Here is an 18219-nt window from a genome sequence, read left to right on the forward strand (position 1 = left end):
GCATGTTCTGCAGCCCTTGTGAGGGGCCTTGCCCCAAAATTTGTGAGGATGGGAAAACGAAGACCATTGACTCTGTCACATCAGCACAAATGTTGCAGGGATGCACAATTCTCAAGGGGAATCTGCTGATCAACATCCGACGTGGAAGTAAGTGATTGCCCCTCTTTATGAACCTCTGATAAGATTGCTTTTAATATTTTTATTTTTGTTTGTCAGCATAATGATAAGAACATTAAAAACTCAGCAAACTGTTTACTTTCCAGTCCCATAGCAGTGCTTCTGTTTGATTTGGCCCGTTGTAGCACCGTTCTCCAGCACACAGATGGAATAGGTAGTCAGCTACCAAGTTATAAGGCGGTGAAAGCTGGTATTTTTGTTAGCTTTTTCAGCAGGGCAGGGAACCAGGATTAGGCAGCAAGATGAGCCATAGTCCCAAAGGAATAATAAAGTCCTGAGAAGGTGAAAAAGTTGAAAATCCTTGCATCTGGCAAGGTAAATAACTTGTCTGCAAGTAGGGCATGGCGCTGTAAGGCTGCATATCCTCACTTTTTAAAGCAAGGTGTGGTGTCTTGCTGAAGCATAGAATCCAGCGTGTTGAGAGCTCACATAAAGCCTAGCTCTGTGCCTCTGGATGGTCATCGTTAGTGAGCTGGCCACCTTTGTTGTATGTCTTGAACAAGCTCTGGATTGAATTTGTCAGAGCAGTGATTCATCAGCTAGGGAAGTGTTGACAGTTGATGAGCTCTTAAAAGCAGAGTAAAAAATCACTGTTAGTTTTTATTGGAAATGTATCTCTCTATGGAAGGTCCCTTTTGGTTTCATGAATGAGGTTGAAAGATTGAGATACATTTGATTCCCTTCCTCCTGCTGAATGGAAACTTCAGGGTTTAGAAAGAGCAGCATGTGGATTATTTCACTTGTGATCCCGCTGCTACAGGTACAGTCTTTCCTTTTGGGAGATTTCCAGTTACCTGGGGCAAGTGTGGAGTTTTTTATTTTTCAAGTGTTATCGCAGAGTGCCAAAGAGCATCTGCGTCTTCCCCAGCTTATTTGATATAGGAACCAGTCATCGGTATTTGGTAACTGGGCTTCCCAGCCATATGTTGGGACTTTGGTTTGTTTATGGCAGTAAACAGACCCTGTAAAAACTTGAAAACTTCCTTCACAACTGCAGTGTAACTTCACAAGTTCATGACACCAGGCAATGGCCATGGACCAGGAATTGCTGTGGAGGTAAGGACTGCAAAGCTTGAGCCTGGTGAAAGATGGGGTGTTGTAGGACCTAGGCAGGGACAGTGCACTTTCTAGGGAGGGGGCTCTGCAGTTGTTTTAATAATTTACCATAGGAAATGATGTTTAGCGAGCTATGTGGAACATGCTCCATGGCATGAGGACATCCTTATGGTTTTATCTTTGCTGTTTCATCAAGATTTCTCAGTTTTGCAGCCAGAGCTTTTTAGGTCACTGTAAGCAACACTTTATGCCCCAGAGAAGACCAATAGCCTACCTCTACCTCTTCAGCTTCAGTCCCATTCTCTGTTGGAGCTCTCTGCCTGAGCTTTGCTCCGTATACAAGGAGCGATTCCAGTCTCATGGATGTGTACATTTACACAAGGGTCTTTTCGTCCCTGCCAGAATGCTGGCTCAACATTTGGGGCTGTCTTTGGAGTGCAACGTCCATGGAAAATGCAGGTATACCATGTGGAAAGGCAAGACTGGTTTTCCACTGTTGCTCTGTGGCTTTATTTTGCCCTTCAAATTTGCCCTATCTGTCCTCACAGGCAACTGTTACTGGCGGAGGAATACCAGTGTCTCTCAGTTTCAAAAGCAACAAATACAAATATTTTACTGAGCTAATACTGCATTAAGTAGAATAGCAGTTACAGCTATGAATTGTGCAATAATACATTTTTCCTTACCGTAGATAACATCGCCTCAGAACTGGAGAATTTTATGGGTCTGATTGAGACAGTAACAGGGTATGTGAAGATCCGCCACTCCCATGCGTTAGTCTCCCTGTCTTTCTTGAAGAACCTGCGGTATATTCTGGGAGAGGAACAGGTGGATGGGTAAGTGTTCAGATATTTGTAGATGCAATTTCACTTTAATGGAAAGCTGCAGAGAATAAGTCTCGTAATAAGCGCTCATGTACTATTTATAGAACCTTCTCTTCCACTAATACGCAGTGTTTTTCTCGTAATAAACACCACTGCACGGTCATCACTCTTTTGGATTACTATCCAAATCAGCATGTTAAAAACTACACTAAAAATATTTTTATTGTATGTTTTCTGTTGCTTTTCACTTTAGGTTTTTCTAGGGAGGTTCTTTACATTGGTAAAGTATCTTCAGTTGTTCTTTTTGCTCTGTTTGAGAAAAGAGCACCTTCAGAAGCAATTTGACTTCCTTGCAGTTCTTCAGTTGGCTTTTAGCAGAGTTTTATGGCGAACGTCAGCTGAAAGGAAACCTGAACTTGACTAACTAGGGAACACAACTGGAAGTGACCTAACTAATATGAAATATATTGCAAGTTACAATTGCTTGCAGATCTTTAAAATGCTGACATTAAATGGATTGTCTGTTGAGCAGGAAAGAGACTGGTCAGGAAAAGTAAAGTTGATCCCTTGAAATGTTTACCGTTGGTTATATTGCTTCTATAATTACACGATGTGTGATACTTTTTGCTGTTTTCCTATGATGGTAAGAGATAGTCAAGACAAAAGTTTTTGTCTCCTCAGAACTTGCACTGCTGAGGTGTAGTAACACTCCTTCAGCAAACTACCTTGCTCTTTCTCTTCCTGAATCGAGTAGCCATCCTAAGTTTACAACTGTGTTCTCTGTGAGAAAAAAGTCTTCCTCATTAATGAGAGAACTATTAAATGAAGAATTTGGGGAAATCATATAAGACAAGGTGGTGGGAGGGTCATGGGAAAGGTTGCTTGTCTTATTTCTCTGCCCCATCAGGATAAAGTTACAGCATGAGGGATTCCTCGCAACCTCCCTCTTTTTCTCAGGCTAGTCTTTAGTCGGCCTTAAATTCTTAAGATTCCACCATCTGACAGAGTAAGTTAAAGGGCAGCTCTTCATCCTGCACTTAAAAAGCACACTATCTTTTCAGTAAGAACACTGGCTCTGCGGAAAAGCTTGTTTCTAATTGCAAATCCTAGAGGCTTGTAACTTTGCCGAGCACAAGGCTCATTCAACCCACTTACGATCTGGCGTGCTCTCACAGATACTCCAGTTATTGATTTGTCTTTTCTTTCTCTCCCCTGCTCTCCCTTCCTCTCTTTAAATTTGAGTTTTGCTTTGTGTTTCAAGTAGTAATTATGTTTATGGTACCTTGTATGTCAGCAAGGAGAGCTGATATGAAGGGAAACAGCATGTTTTTAAATCAGATTTCCCAATAGAGAAGTAAATGGTGCAGCTTTGAAGAGGAAAATGAGGCTGAGTGGGGGAGGTTAAACAGATCTATGGTAAAGAGCTACTTGTGCTAAAATTCACCTGTGCTAGGAAATTACTACAGTTACGTACTTTGGGTCAGGGGCAGCCTCTCTGCTTGGAAGACGCCTGGCGTAATTCAGGCATTACTGCAGTGTAAATAACGTTTCTAATAGTACTTAGATGGAAGTAGGCACCTGGCAAGGAAGAACTGAGCTTGAACAATTACTTTGGCAGAGTTACGAGCAACAGGTAGTGGGATCTTAATCTGGGAAGCACTGGGCTGCTGGAGCAGTAGCTGTTTATGCCAGCATTGCCTTAGGGAGTGAGAGGGAGATTAACTTAAGATCCGTCATGACAGTTGTTCATTACACAACTGACCCCACCACCACCATCCCTTTTTTTAATTGAACTGGACTAACAAAACTGTACTTCAGTATTTCTTTCTTCTTTATTCAGTTGCTGGCGCCTGCCTTGATTATTACAGAAAATGGAAAGTTTAGAGTGAATTTAATTTACTTTGTTTGTTTTCAGAGTATTCGTTGCCTTTTGAACACCATAGTGAACATGCTTCTGTGACAAGCAAGAATTCTCTTTGCAAATAGGGAAACTGAAATGGAGATGTGCAGGAGGAGCCTTGGTGCCCATTGCAGGATTTTGATTCCTGCTCTGGCGTTCCCTCTGCCAGGCCCCTCTGTCCTCTGCTGCTGTGCTGTGTTCTTATTGCTGTCATTGACTGCAGCTGCTGTGTTAATGGATGGCATGTGGGCAGCACTTCTCAAAGTGTCTCCAGGTTGGGTACCTGGAAAATTAGCAATTTGTGGCCTTCAGGAGCAAGCAAGGAGACAGTGGCTGAGGCTGAGTTCTCATTGTGACACCAACTGGCTGCTGTTGTTGTGGTTCAACTCCTGCAGCAAACTGGGGACAGTCCTTGTGTAAAAGCAAAACCACCCTCCTCATTTTCTACATCGTTTTGAAGCAGGGGCATCAGTAGCTGTCAGGCTTGTCTGAAGGTGTGAACGGGATCTCTAGCTGTCGTATGGCTCCTCACTGAAGATTTTACGGTTTGTTTTCCTGGGATCGTTCTTGTCAGATTATGTTGAATTCAGACAGTCGGTGTGCTAGCAGCAAGGCCTGTTCTAGGCACAGCATTTCAACAAAGCAGTCACCCTGTGTGTGAGAGTGTTTTGGGAATAAGTAACGCCCTCCGGGCTGGTGGTAAACACGGATGGTGAGCATGTCTGCAGCAGCAGGCTCCCCCGGGGGGAATGCTCACTGGCTTTGCTTTGGTTAAGGGGAGTCTCTAAAGACATGATTTTTCAGTCATCTCTGTCTAAGTGAAGTCTCAAAAAGTGAATTAGGGAGTTTGTACACTCGGACATGAGAGTGGGTTTGCGTGGGGTTTTAGGAAGTTCATCAGTTTACCTTTTTGAACTGGACAAGAGTATTAGTAGTATTAGTAAGGTGCATTACTTCCAAATCCACAGGTTAGTATGAAAGTTTCCTACCCATCTGTTTGCCTGTGGAGATGCATTTCTTGGCCAAAACAGGCTGTTTCAAAGTTGCTTGCAATTTACGTTAGCAAGATGCGTGTATCTGTTAGAGACAGGTATTCTGTTAGTAACCTGTGTATTCTGTTAGTAACCTCTGTGGTTCTGTTTGAAGTGCTGATGGGTAAACACAAGCAAAAGAATGTACCACCATTATAAAAACATTAGCCATGCTTTGGAAATTTGCTAAAGTTCAGACTTGTAGAAAAATGCTGAAGAATGAATCTATTTAAAGAGACATCCTCAAATGAAGGATGAAGTGTTGTCCTCGGTGGTGTTCTCTGTGGTGTTGTGCTATAGATGTTTATAATCAGGGTCACACTGTAATACAGGTGTAGAACGTACACCGTGTTCATAGGCAGTTTCTAGCTGACATGAGGCATGTTTTGTGTACGTAAAGCAATAATGGTTTTCCTTTTCTCCTGTCTCTTACTGGTTGATGTTTCAGCTGTCTGCTCTAGTGGGATTTTCTGTCTGTCTTGTCACTGTAGCGCTGACATAGGAACATTTTCTACTCTGTATGTCCTGCAGGGCTGCTGGTCTTGTCCCAGGGTAGTTAGTCTGCAGTAAACCTCTGTTGCCTGATTGTCTTCTGTAGCCAGCTCATCCACCGTGCTCATTCAGAGTCCTGTGCCTGTTCTCCTTCCCTTTTTGGTGCAAGTCACTTGCCCTTATGGATCATGCATTGCTCTTCTATTAGCAGTGTACTTACCTGGTCGTTATTCCTTTCAGGAGCTTTTTGTGCCATGTAGGCTGTGGAAGGGGATGGAGGGTGATTGAAAGCTTGTTGAGACATTTTCATCACCCCATCTCCTTTTGGTTTGGCTCTGCCTCATAGCTTTACAGTGGGTGAGTGTGCACAGATGTAGCATTGCACACAGATATAGTGTGAATTAAGTTTTTAAGGTACGCAGTCAATAATTACGTGGCTGTGGGCGCTCTGCAGTTGGGGATACACATCATGTTGTGGGAATTCTCTCTTGTGGGTGTGCATGGGTTATGCAGGTCGCCTTGAGGCTTTTTATGGCAAGCCTGGGACCAGATGTGCCTCCTACTCCTGTTCAGAGGTTTAGCTTGTCCTTCAGGCCATAATCTCCAGTCGTTCCCTTAGTTACTGTCTCCAGGGTTTGACTGGCAGTGCTTTGTTTCCCTACAGTGAATCTTTTATTCTTTCCATGCTATCTTCCTTGGCATCCTGATTTTTTCCACAGCTGTTAGAGCCAAAGTCTGATATAATCTTTATTTATAACCTAAACCCTAAGTGCACTCTGGTTGCCCTCTGCTCCACCTTTCAAGCCATGCAGCGCTGCACCTCTCCTGTGACTGAGACTCTGTATAGCCCTCCAAATGTGGTTTCACTGGTGCTTTGAATGGTGCTAGAATAACTTCCACTAATTTATACTTTGGGTGTATATATGAACCCTTAGGACCTGTTTGCCTTCCCTCAGGTGGCTGCTCAAACTTGTGCAGATGGCTTTAACGTACGAGCCACAGTAACTCCCAGCTGTGGCCCAGTCGCTGTGCAGTTTCGTAAAGCACCAGTGTGTGCTTGATTTTGGTTCTTATTCACGCTGTTGAAAGCTTCACCACATTGCTTTAATACAGGAATTATCTCTAGTGTCTAAAGCATAATTGCTGCAGTTGTGAGCAGGAGACAGGCTAGGCTGTTACTAAATATTTAAGATGGTTTCTATAGTACTGGAGCCCCACCTCTGTTTATTGTATTCAGTCTGAGCCCAGCTTTTTGGGACTTTCTTGAAAAGCTTGGTTGCTATCACTTAATTATGGTGAAATGTCATCTTTTCAGCAGAGCACAGGGAGCTGCAGGGATTTTGGTCTTCTGTAACAGAGTAATAGGTGTCTCAAATAAACACAGTTTTTGGTGATGTTTGTCAGATCCCACGTGCAGTGTAGCATCCTTGTTCTCTCCTGGCAAGGTGCATTTAAAGCACAAATGTGTGTGCCCCCTTGTCACCTGAGCACGTTATTCTCAGCATATGTCCGAAGCGGTACCAGGTATATCGACCTCATTAGCAATCATGTCCTGGATAGTCAGGGGACAGTTGGAAAAGAGAAGTGGTTTCTCCTATTTCCATTGTTCTGAAAATACCCTCAGCATTTTGGTATGTTACGAGAAACCGCAACTGTGGTCTGCGCAGATTGCAACCAGAACGTGTGGGTTTCACTTCAGCCTGGGTGAGGGAGGAGTTAATGCTAAATTTTAAATGAAGCAGTTGAAGGAAAACCATAAAGAAATAGTATGTCAGCTTGTTATGAGCCGCATGGTTTGTCTGTGACGTTACCCGTAAAAACTCTGACTGTAGTTAAAAGGATTTGTAGAAAGCCTGGTCTAACTGCATTGGTGTAGGCTTACCAGTGCAAAATGGCTTGCAGAGATTGTAAGGCTTTGTTGTGTTAATAATGGATTTTATGTTGATGTAGCTAATGTTGGTGAGACTTTCCACAGAAGTATAATAAATGCTGCCATGATGGATTGGTTTGATTTAGGTTCATCAGCTGCGCAGACCTTTAACTCATTTCCCAATTGTGCATTCCTGTCCCTACTATCCCAAAATGTAAGTGTCTTTGCAGGTGTTGTCTTGCTGCTGATGTAGAGCCTATAATGTTGCTTCTGCTGTGCCTGGGGTTTTTTGTGGGGTTTTTTTTTTTTTTTTTTTTTTTTTTTTTTTTGTTTTGGTTTTGCTTTTTTTGTTGTTGTTGTTGTTGTTTTTCCCCCCAGTTCAGCACAAGTGAGTGGTACCAGGAATTTCTTCTTCATATACAATAGGATTTGCACGCACAACTTTGCATTTAGTGTCTGAAAACAAAGGACATTGGTGTTATTCCACTGCCGTGCTCAGGGAATGGGCTCAGCACGTGCTGCTGCCTGTGTTGTTCATTCTGTACTTCGAAGTGTGGATCCTGTGCTGTGCAGTCAGTGCAACTGTTTACTGTCAGGTTTTGATGTATAGGCGCAACTGCACTTGGAACAACGTAAGGGATCTTTATTGGGCCAAGAGGTAAACTAAGAGAGAGAAGGAAACCTCACTTTGCAAACTCTTCCAGTTGCTTTTGTAAACATAAGCAAGGCAGCTGTGTTCACGATTGTGTTTTATTGTCAGGACTGCACTGTGCTTTTCCTCCCATAAGGTAGGTAAGGTTATTGCTTCCCGTTTGCCACAAAATGGAAAAGCCAATGTAGAAACCTTCTGTTCGGAGGACATGAATTTATATCCCTCATAGCAGCTTCTATACAATTATTAAAACACATGGTGGAGTGGGCTTTACATGGTGTAGTGTCAGCCTTGGAGTCCTGTGTTAGAATCGCTTCCCTGCCCTCTGACCAAAGTGAGCATTCAGGAAAAAATTGCTCCATGGGAGACAAGAAAAGCCTTTACTCTGCTGAACACCAATTTCAAGTAATAAGAGGAGACACCGTGTTTAAAAGTTTTCTTACGTTAAGGTTTTCTTGGTTGGAATTGGCTATGAATTAAAACTAACATTTTTTCCTTCAAAAATTTCCTTCTAGGAATTATTCCTTCTATGTGCTTGACAACCACAATCTTCAGCAGCTGTGGGACTGGAACCATCATAACTTGACGATCAAGGAGGGGAAAATGTACTTTGCATTTAATCCTAAACTGTGTGTTTCTGAGATTTACCGTATGGAGGAAGTTTCAGGAACCAAGGGACGACAGAGCAAAGGAGATATAAATCCAAGGAACAATGGGGAGAGAGCCTCTTGTAAGTGAAGAAACAAAAAAATGTTGAGGCAAGCTGCATAGGAGTGTGTATCAAAAAAAAAAACCAAACAAGCAAACCCCAATGTGCTGCCACGTTACTGACCATTACAATATTTAGAGTTTAGAAGTTACAGTAGAATTTAATTTGTTCTACTTGTTCAGTTTTTAAAATGTAGCTGTGAAAGCATGTTTGCATGTGTGGAAAATTATGTGGCTATGTAGTCACCATCTCATCTGTAAAAGCCATTTGATAAAGATGACTGCTTTGCAAACACCCCTTTTTTTTTGTGTGACAGCGGCATCATAAAGCAATAGTAACATACCTGGGAGATGAGAAATAAAATCTGGTGTTTTGGTATATCCGGCGAGGAGCAGTTTCTCTGTTTCCTTTGCAATGTACATCATTATTTTACTTTCTGATACCTGCTCCTTCTCAGTATTAAGGAGGCTGCTGAATAACAGTTCCATAGACACCAAAACAAACTGTTTCTGTTATGTTCAAGCTTCTTTTTGCTCCTGCAGAATATAGCACCTTGTTGCTAGAAATGCTTGTTGTAAACAGTTTTCTGTGCTTTATTTTCAAATTATTTGCTTTTCAATTGAGAATACTTCTTAGCGTTCTACAGTATTCCTGAACTTCAATGTCTCTGCATGTAATTTGGGATTTTGCCGTGGTCAGTTATTGGAAAATCTTCTTTAGGCTTCGGTGGTCTGCACATCGGGTCTCTAGGTGTAACCAACACATTTAAAAGCAATCTCTCATCTCAGAATTAAGATGACAGAATGCTTACAGATTTGACCTAATACTCAAACTCTTACAACTGACAGTGCATTTTTTTGTTGGTCTGTTTGTGGTGTTCTTGGAGCTGAGTAAATTAAAATGGTTCTTGTGTATAAGTCAAGTCCCCTTGTTCTGGATGGTGTTTACAAAACTAGGACACGTACTCTGAATGTCTCTTTAGGCATGATGCATAAATGCAGATGGCATAGATCCTTGTTGTAAGCACGCTCCATTCTTTGCACATTCAATAGAGCAAAGGCTTGCAGTCCTGGAGGAGTTACAGACACACAGCCAGTCCTTACTACTGCTGAGGCTAGTGCCAGCCGCTGCCTGTTTTTTAAAAAAAACATTACAGAAAGCTTTCTGACTCTGAGGAGGGGAAAAGAATCGACAAAAGCTACACTGCCTTTGAAAAGATAGCACCAGTAGTGCCAGTGTACACGAGGGTGAAAACCCCTTTATTTTCACAGACTTCTATGGACTGTTAGGAACTAACTCACAGTTGACACTTAGGACACAATTTCTTCATCCAAGAATTAGGTTTTTTTTTAAATGCGATTTTGTTTTGGATTAGAAAGCTCAGTGAGTTGGTAGTGGGAAGACATTCATTTCAAAGCTGCCGGCTTCCATCCAGCTCAGTTCAGAAGAGTAGCTGGAAGCTGCTGCCATCAAATGGTTGTGCCGTATATGAACTGAGTTTTGGAGTTCTTGGTCCAGCCTCTCAGGAATATAAGTTCCTTTGTCCTTTCCATGGTGTCCATTCCCCAGAAAGACAAATTGTAGTTGTCAGAAATTGTCCTGGAAAGTGAGAAAGGCCAGTTACTGCGCATGTATTGGAGTTGCGTGATGGATTTAGTGCTTCTAAACCAGTCCTGTGAATAAACAGGACTTTCATTCCTTGCTCAGGGAGTCTGAAGTCATTGTCAAGAGCTTTCTGATGATGCATTTTAAGAAAATCTGCTTCAGAAAAAATAACAAGTAGCTCCAGCATACTCTAAAATGATTGCCAAGGTCACTGCTTACCCAGCACTCCAGTGTAGTAGGATGAAATATGAAGCTCTACAGAGACAAAGGCTGTTGGTATCCTGGAAAAGCTAATTAGCTAAAACTGATACCTAAGAAATGGCAAAAACTATTAGACAATGTGATGCTAACTGTGTCATGTCCTGTGTTTCTCTGTTGCAGGTGAAAGCCACATTCTGCGTTTTGTTTCCAACACTACACTCAAGAATCGGATTAAATTAACATGGGAACGGTATCGCCCTCCAGATTACAGAGATCTCATTAGCTTCACTGTTTACTACAAAGAAGCGTAAGTAGATGTTATCAGAGACTAGTCGGGACAGTCCAGAAGACAGTAGACAATTCTATTTTGACTTTTGGTTTACTAGCGAGAGAAGTTAGTCAGCAAAGGCTTTTGGGTAGTTCCTGTGTCGTGCAGTTTATATATGTCATCCAGTTTACATATTTCATCCTCAAGTCCCACTGTTGTTCAGATTCTTTCCTTCGTGGAGCACAAGAGAATTGTTTTGATTGAAGCCTGCAAATGGATTCCAGATCCATCAGGAAGTTTCAAATTTGGCGGGGGCGGGAGGGGAAGCAGTAGATGGCTGTTCTCAGGGGTCTCATTTGGAGCTCTTAAGTCATGTCATGTTCACCTAGATCTTTTCCTTCTCTAGTCATACTACTGACTAGAGAGCATCACAGATCAGGAGTTTTCCCTGTATCACCGTGATGACTTGCCGACTCAGAGTTCAGGGTTATTTAGATTGTCTAGCTTTGGTTTTCTGCATTACTATCTCTTGATAATTAAGGAGTGGAGCAATTGCTGGAGAGATCTTTCTTTCTTGTGAGATGTCTCTGCCTTTGCATGTCCCTGTAGTATCTCAGGGACTCATAACTCTTCAAACGGTTTGGAGGTGTGCAAGGGAGGTTCAGAACGCTGGCAATGACATACCAAACAAGGCTGCAAGACATGGAGACACAAGTTGTTAATGTCCAGCATCTCTTGAAAAAGAATGTCTTTGTGGTTGTGGTATACTGTGGTGCAATAAACTGAGTGCTGATGAGTCTATAGTAATTAATAACAAGAATAGTACTTTATATGCTCTTACACCAGTGTTGCAACTTACGAAATGTAGAACTATGTGACTATGTATGTGTGTTTGCATTGTGTGGAAATCAAGGGGAAAAAAACCTGTTGGACTGGTCAAGTGGTGGAAGTTTGGGTTCTTTATGGTAAAAAGCTCAGCCACTATCAATAACCATTTTGAGTTGCTTCTATTTTGTAGTAAGCTTTCTTTGTTTTATTGAGCAACATTGAAGTGCGGCACTCTCATAAATATATGACAATTTTTAGGAGAAAATAAATATTTTCTACTATTTCTTTCTTATAATATTTCAGACCATTCAAAAATGTGACAGAGTACGATGGGCAAGATGCGTGTGGCTCCAATAGCTGGAACATGGTCGACGTTGACCTGCCACCGAACAAAGAGAACAATCCTGGAATTCTCCTGCAGGGATTGAAACCTTGGACTCAATATGCCATTTATGTGAAGGCTGTTACCCTCACGATGATGGAAAACCATCATATTCATGGAGCAAAAAGTGAAATAGTATATATACGAACCAATGCTGCAGGTGAGATCCTGGGCTCTCGGGTAAGAGGTTGATGACGCTGCAGGCATGCCTGTTATATTATTGTACAAGTTCTGTTGTTAATACAGAAATGGAATTTGTGTGCCAATGAGATGCATAATGCTAGAAAGTTTCAGTAGCTGTGAAAGCAGCATTAAGGTTTGAATGAAAACTCTGTGCTTGTTCAGGCATTATTTTCATTGGGGGCAATGGGATTTTTTTTTTTTATTTCAGACTTTGTTTCATTGGTGAATGTAAACTTAAGTACAACTTTCGATTGGGACTGTACGTGGTTGCAGTTGAACCCTTAACTATTGTTCATAGGGCATAAGTAGGAAATCTTTTATTTGAAGTAGGATGGTGGGATTTTTTTGCAGTATAGAAATGGATTTGGATTGACTTTGAAGGCTTGCATCGAAGTACGTTGTAGAGTGCTGTAGATTTAAATACATTCCTTTTTCTCTTTTCCCTCCAGTGCCATCCATTCCCTTGGATGTTATTTCAGCATCCAACTCCTCATCCCAACTGATTGTGAAGTGGAATCCTCCCTCTCTTCCCAATGGCAACCTCTCATACTACATCGTACGATGGCAGCAGCAACCTCAGGACAGTTACCTTTACAGACACAATTACTGCTCCAAAGGTAGGAGAACAAAACACGGTTGTGTTGAAATGCCTGTGGCTCCTACCTGCCACCTAAAGCCTCCTACCACTTTATTGACAAGAGCTTAAGCTGAAGGCCTTGCTTTGCAACCCTTAATGAACAGCAGCAAGCAGAAGAGAATGGATAAACAGTGATTGTTGCTGTATTCATACTATGGAGAGAAAAGAAACAAGCTACCTCTGTTCTTTTCTTTTAAGATAAAGTCCCAATTCGAAGATACGCTGATGGGACCATTGATACAGAAGAAGCTACTGAACCCACCAAGCCAGAGGGCTGTGGGGGAGAAAAAGGACCTTGTTGTGCTTGTCCCAAGACAGAGGCAGAAAAGCAAGCTGAGAAGGAGGAAGCAGAGTACAGGAAAGTCTTCGAGAACTTCCTTCACAACTCCATCTTTGTCCCCAGGTAATAGATTTTGGACACTTTCTCATTGCAAGTGGGGCTAATAATTTAATTTTTTAACATTTCCTAGAGCTGAGGCTTCCCAGACTTGAAAGCATACGTAGATAGCGCCTGAAACACATGAACTTTGACTTTCTTTTTATATGAGAGAATTCGCAGCCTTACTTTGCGGTTTCTTTTATTCACTAATTTTCTTCTCTTTCTCTCAATTTTAGCTAATAGTAAGGGTTCTTACATATATTGTTCAAGGGCTTTAGTGATGGTTTCTTTTCAGAGTCAAGAGTCACTTGAGGAGCTCTTTGTCTGTAAGGGTTTCAGAGATGAGCAACGCGTGGCAGACAAAGGGTTTGAAATGTACTCTTCCTCTAAATAGCCATTTAAGTGCTTCTGTTCCTAATCTGAAGATTTATTTGCCTTTGAAATTGAGGGCATAGTCACCTCACAGAATTGAAACTTGTCTTCCGTTCTCAATGCACTAATTGCAAAGGGCATATTGGTTTCCCGGGTCTGTGCTGCAGAGAAGTATTAAGTATGCCCATTCTTCCATGATAAACACTACCGCTTACACGTTAAGTGGAATAGTAACGATTTTATGCTGCAGCATAGAGTAGATACTACTGAATGAATTGGTGATTTTGATCATTGAATTTCCAATTTATCCTTCACGTAAGCTCTTCTTACTTCAGCTAATTGGATCCTGTCACCTAGCACACAATGTATAGCTGTTACGTTACAGTCTATAAGCAATCAGATTTCAATCGCACGTGTTATCCCATTTTGTCTGTTGGCAGCTGAAGTTCACAGTGAAGTCCTGTGTTTGAGAACTCCAGAGTGTGATGTTGCTCTTTGAAACTGGTTTATGTAACTCGCCATTGTGAGGTTTTGGACCTTTATTCAAGGGTGGGCTGGATTGACTTGTTTTGGGTCGAGACTGCAGAGCTTCTTAGCTTTGTCCAAAAAACGAGAAGCTAATACTGCCTCTCTTTGAAAGTGCTCAGTATTGTATCTGAGCTGTGCTTGAGTCACATTTAGCATTTGTGGTTGAACTTGTGCAGCATTTTTCCTATTGATGATGAGAACCAGCAGCAAAGATGGGGTACAGAGAAGTAACAGCCACCATGACTGGCCAGGATGTAATTCCTGAGCAATGTGAAATCCTCTAAATGTGATCTGATTTTGGGCTTTATGAAGTAGCACACCAAGGAGTTTTGAGAGGCCCCATGTGTTGGGTCTAAATTACTTCTAAGTGTGTTACAAAGGAATTTTTTTGTTTCACCAAAGCTTTGTCATTTAAAATGTGTTATCTTCTCCCAAATTTTCTTGCATTCCCCTCCTCCCAAAAGAAACTCCTAGAACCTTGAACTTGGACAGTGACAGATAAACTGTCCGGTTTACCAAGAATTTCCTGGAAGCCTCTCCATTTCCCTTTATCCTTAACTTGCTGTCATAAGGGTGTGTTTTGTAACAGCAAGGGCAGATAAGGTACAATGCTCTGAAATAGCTGCATAGGTAAGCAACTTTGAAGAGACTGTATGTCAGGGAAATTAAAGATTATAAGCTAGTGGGACGTCTTCCATGGGACAAATCCAAGCAGCTTGTTACTTGCTGATGTCTTTCTTTTCTTTTTTTTTTTTTTTTTTTCCTTCCTCCTCAAGGAAGCAGTTAATTAATGTGTTAATGCAAGCCTCAATAGCAGTATTTGTTTCTAGTGTTCTACCTGTCTCCAGAATATTATGAAAGAGATGCAGCATGTAATACAGCGTGAAAACATTTGGCTGGGTTATTTTAAGGTTGCTTGAAAAGCCTGTTGATCTAATCTTGTGTGCAACTTCTGGATGACCCCGTGTGTATTACTGCAGTGGTGAGGTAGATTTCAAATATTAGGACTCTGGTTTGTCTTGAAGAGACACACTCAACCACAGGAAGGATGAGTTATTCTTCAAGTTTTTTGGCTCTGTAGTGGGCAGGATGAGATGGGCTCTGTGTGTAGTAGAAGATCTCTAACAAGTAACATGAAAATTGCTATGAAGGATGGGAACAGTTAGCTTTTATGTGAAATGGCCCACATTATTTTTTTTTTAATTTCAATTTTATTTAATTTTTATAGTGCCATTTTTAATTTTTCTCTTGCATTTCTCTGCCTTCCTCTCTTTTAACAGATTAGATGGATTTTCATGTTTTTATCTCTGGACTTTTGCTTGTTAGCTTGTATGTTGCTGAAAACAATTTCTTGGGAACTTAGAAATTTTTTTCCTTGTCTTCATTTATTTCTGTGCTGTGTTTTACATAGCATCTGAGAGTGTCAAAATGACTACTCAAGGCATAGTAAAAAGATTTTGGAAAATTTTGTGGGGATCTCCCAAAAAAAAAAAAATACCGTCCAACCCCTGCCAGATTTCAAACCCAAGTTGGCCTGGTTTTTGGCTCTCTCTGCAGCATGCTGTTCCGTGGCAGGGTGTATTTGACAGTGAATTAACTTCTCCTGTTGAATCATCTGGTTTGTAACTCGCTCTCTGATAGAAATGTGTTAGACTCCCCTTGGTGACCCTTGCACTGACCAGGTGCTAGGTGGGAACTGCCCACGTGATTTCAGGTGGGATAGGGTTCAAGCCAAAACTGCTTTTGCAGTGTGACTCTTCTTACCTTCTTCTTTAACTCCCCTGGTGCATTGCTTTCCAGGTGTGAACAGTCCTGCAAACTTGGGAGACTGGGAGAGCAGGAGCTGGAAGAGCCAGCTTGCCCTCTGTAGTGCTGCTGTGCGGAACAGCCTTGGGTTTGACACAGGACCGAGTGACAAGTCTGATGTGTAGCAGTTGTGTTGGTTAGCTAATACCATCCAAATGTTTATAAGAGTATCTTAGTATTGATGCTTGCACTGATAGTTAAGTTTCTTAGACTTGATAATAGTGGTAATGTTACTGTAAACCCTCAAGTTTTTAACCGCATAAATTTCATACAGATGCCTGTAAGGCAGAGCAAAGTTGCTTGCTGAACTCCTTGCTATACACAATATTAGCGCTGTGTTTTCTCATAGAGGAAGATTGTTCCTTTGCAGAGCTTCTGGGTGGGAGAAGTAGAGATAAATGGAATTACCGTGCATAAGTGGCGGTTAACATTCATGGTCTTCAACTACCTTCCAAGATTTCTTTTCTCAGTGCAGTATATTCAAAGTTCTGTAATTTCATTGCAACTGAAAAGCAAGTTGACTACTGAGAGTTAGCTTGGTAATCCACCAAACTTCAAAACAGTTTTTTTCCCTAAACTTTTTAACCTTTAACATCTGATTTTTATTTTAAGCGTCAACATTACTGTCATTAAATACAAATTTAGGTTGCTTATTAAATAACAGTGAAGCCATTTTTGCTGTTCAGTTTATTGTGTGAGGTCAGAAGTTGCAGTTTTATCTTGGGGCGCAGTGTGAGCTTCAGAGTTTTGATTGGTTTCTGACCAAACGAGAAAGTAATAAGATGTGCTAACATATGCTGCAGGTTCAGGTTAAGAGAAAGCTTTCATCTTGTTTGGCAGTTTCCTTTAGTTTTTTTCAGTAGCAGAGTTACGTATTTTACTGGCATTTTTTGCACAGAGCTGGAGGAAAAGTGGTTCTTCTCTAAAGAGACCTTCTCTATACCTGTGTCTTTGCTCCACAGACCTGATCGGAAGCGGAGGGATGTGTTCCGAATCGCAAATGCCACTTTGGCCACTCGAAACAGGAACGCGACTGGGACGGATCACTTCAGCAATGTTTCTGATGCAGAGGAGAGTGAGGTGGAATACCCGTTCTTTGAGACCAAAGTGGATGGCAAGGAGAGGACTGTCATCTCCCATCTCCAGCCTTTTACTCTTTACCGCATTGATATTCACAGCTGCAACCATGAAGCTGACACACTTGGTTGTAGTGCTTCCAACTTTGTCTTTGCAAGAACCATGCCTTCAGGTATAAAACTTTGTTACTGTAGTGTAGTGTCCTTGATTGGTGTCTCATGTACTGAGTAACACGTATTGAGTCTGTCCTGTGATCTGGAGAAGGGTAGAAGTGTGTGCATTGAGTACTGAGATAATTCCAAGAGAATCCGTTTCCCATTAATCCAGGTGAGACCCGCAGACGTGGTGGGTTAAAACATTCTATTCTTCCCTTCCCTCTGTGCTGAATGGAGACAGTGGAACATTTCTCTGCTAATGTTTAGATTTGCTGTGTTCATTCTGAACTGTTTGCAGATGTTAAGAGTTTTGCTGGTGGGAATGTTTGCCAAATGTTTTTTCTGTCACAGAATGACCATGCATTTGTCCAGCCTTGAAACAGGAGGAGTACTGTCTTGTTTTGTGTCCATCTAAAGTACTTCAAATAGGAAGCAATGAATGCTGTTTGGGGCTTTTACAGATTGTACTTCTTCTGAGAAGAATAGAGATGATTTTAGTGTAAGCTCATATGCATCCAGCAAAAAGCTTCTGACTCCAGCAGATGTCTGGGAATATTTGATGCAGAATGGTAGCAATTTTGTTTTGTTTCTGGAAGGAAGGGCTATCATAATCCAGATCCAGCTGTGTCAGTAAAAAAGCAAAAAGTATTGCTTATTTCAAGGAAATAAGGAAATCTGTGGTATCAGGGAAAAGGAAAGAAGTGTTCCCAGATATTTAGTGCATGGCTCTGAAAATTAAAGGCTAAACAATTCTGTTTCCTTCTAACAACTGTGTTTTTCAAAAAGTGGTTTTCAAATTCCTGATAAGTTTTGAATAAAACATGTAAATTATCAGGAATGAGAGATAAAGCAATCCCTGAGTTGCTGATGCGACTCCGTTTTAAACTGTGACAGATTTCCTAAGACTGGGTGTTCTAGGAAAGGGATGTCAGTGGGTCAGATCTTACGTGTTTACAGTCACGTGCGGACAGGCTGCTGGTCACAGCCATTTGGTGGGAACAGCTACGTCTGCATCATTTTGGGGAAGTTTGTAAGGAAGAACCAGATGCTGATAAACAGGTTCTTAGGGACACAGCTAAAGCACGGT

At 41.5% G+C, this 18219-nt stretch overlaps 1 protein-coding gene across 2 annotated transcripts in view; it reads left to right on the forward strand.

Annotated features, from left to right (window-relative positions):
• The window catches only part of IGF1R (insulin like growth factor 1 receptor), a 179732-nt gene that overhangs the window by 138743 nt on the left and 22770 nt on the right, over positions 1-18219 (forward strand). For both annotated transcript variants that reach the window (XM_086756921.1, XM_086756922.1), the window contains exons 4-11: positions 2-147; positions 1925-2069; positions 8518-8732; positions 10698-10824; positions 11917-12155; positions 12628-12795; positions 13014-13218; positions 16863-17149. In XM_086756921.1, coding sequence (XP_086613047.1) covers positions 2-147; positions 1925-2069; positions 8518-8732; positions 10698-10824; positions 11917-12155; positions 12628-12795; positions 13014-13218; positions 16863-17149 — 1532 coding nt within the window. The remainder of the gene's footprint in view (position 1; positions 148-1924; positions 2070-8517; positions 8733-10697; positions 10825-11916; positions 12156-12627; positions 12796-13013; positions 13219-16862; positions 17150-18219) is intronic.

Source organism: Chlamydotis macqueenii, chromosome 12, assembly GCF_036417535.1.
Source record: "Chlamydotis macqueenii isolate bChlMac1 chromosome 12, bChlMac1.mat, whole genome shotgun sequence".
In the NCBI taxonomy this organism is placed as follows: Eukaryota; Metazoa; Chordata; class Aves; order Otidiformes; family Otididae; genus Chlamydotis; species Chlamydotis macqueenii.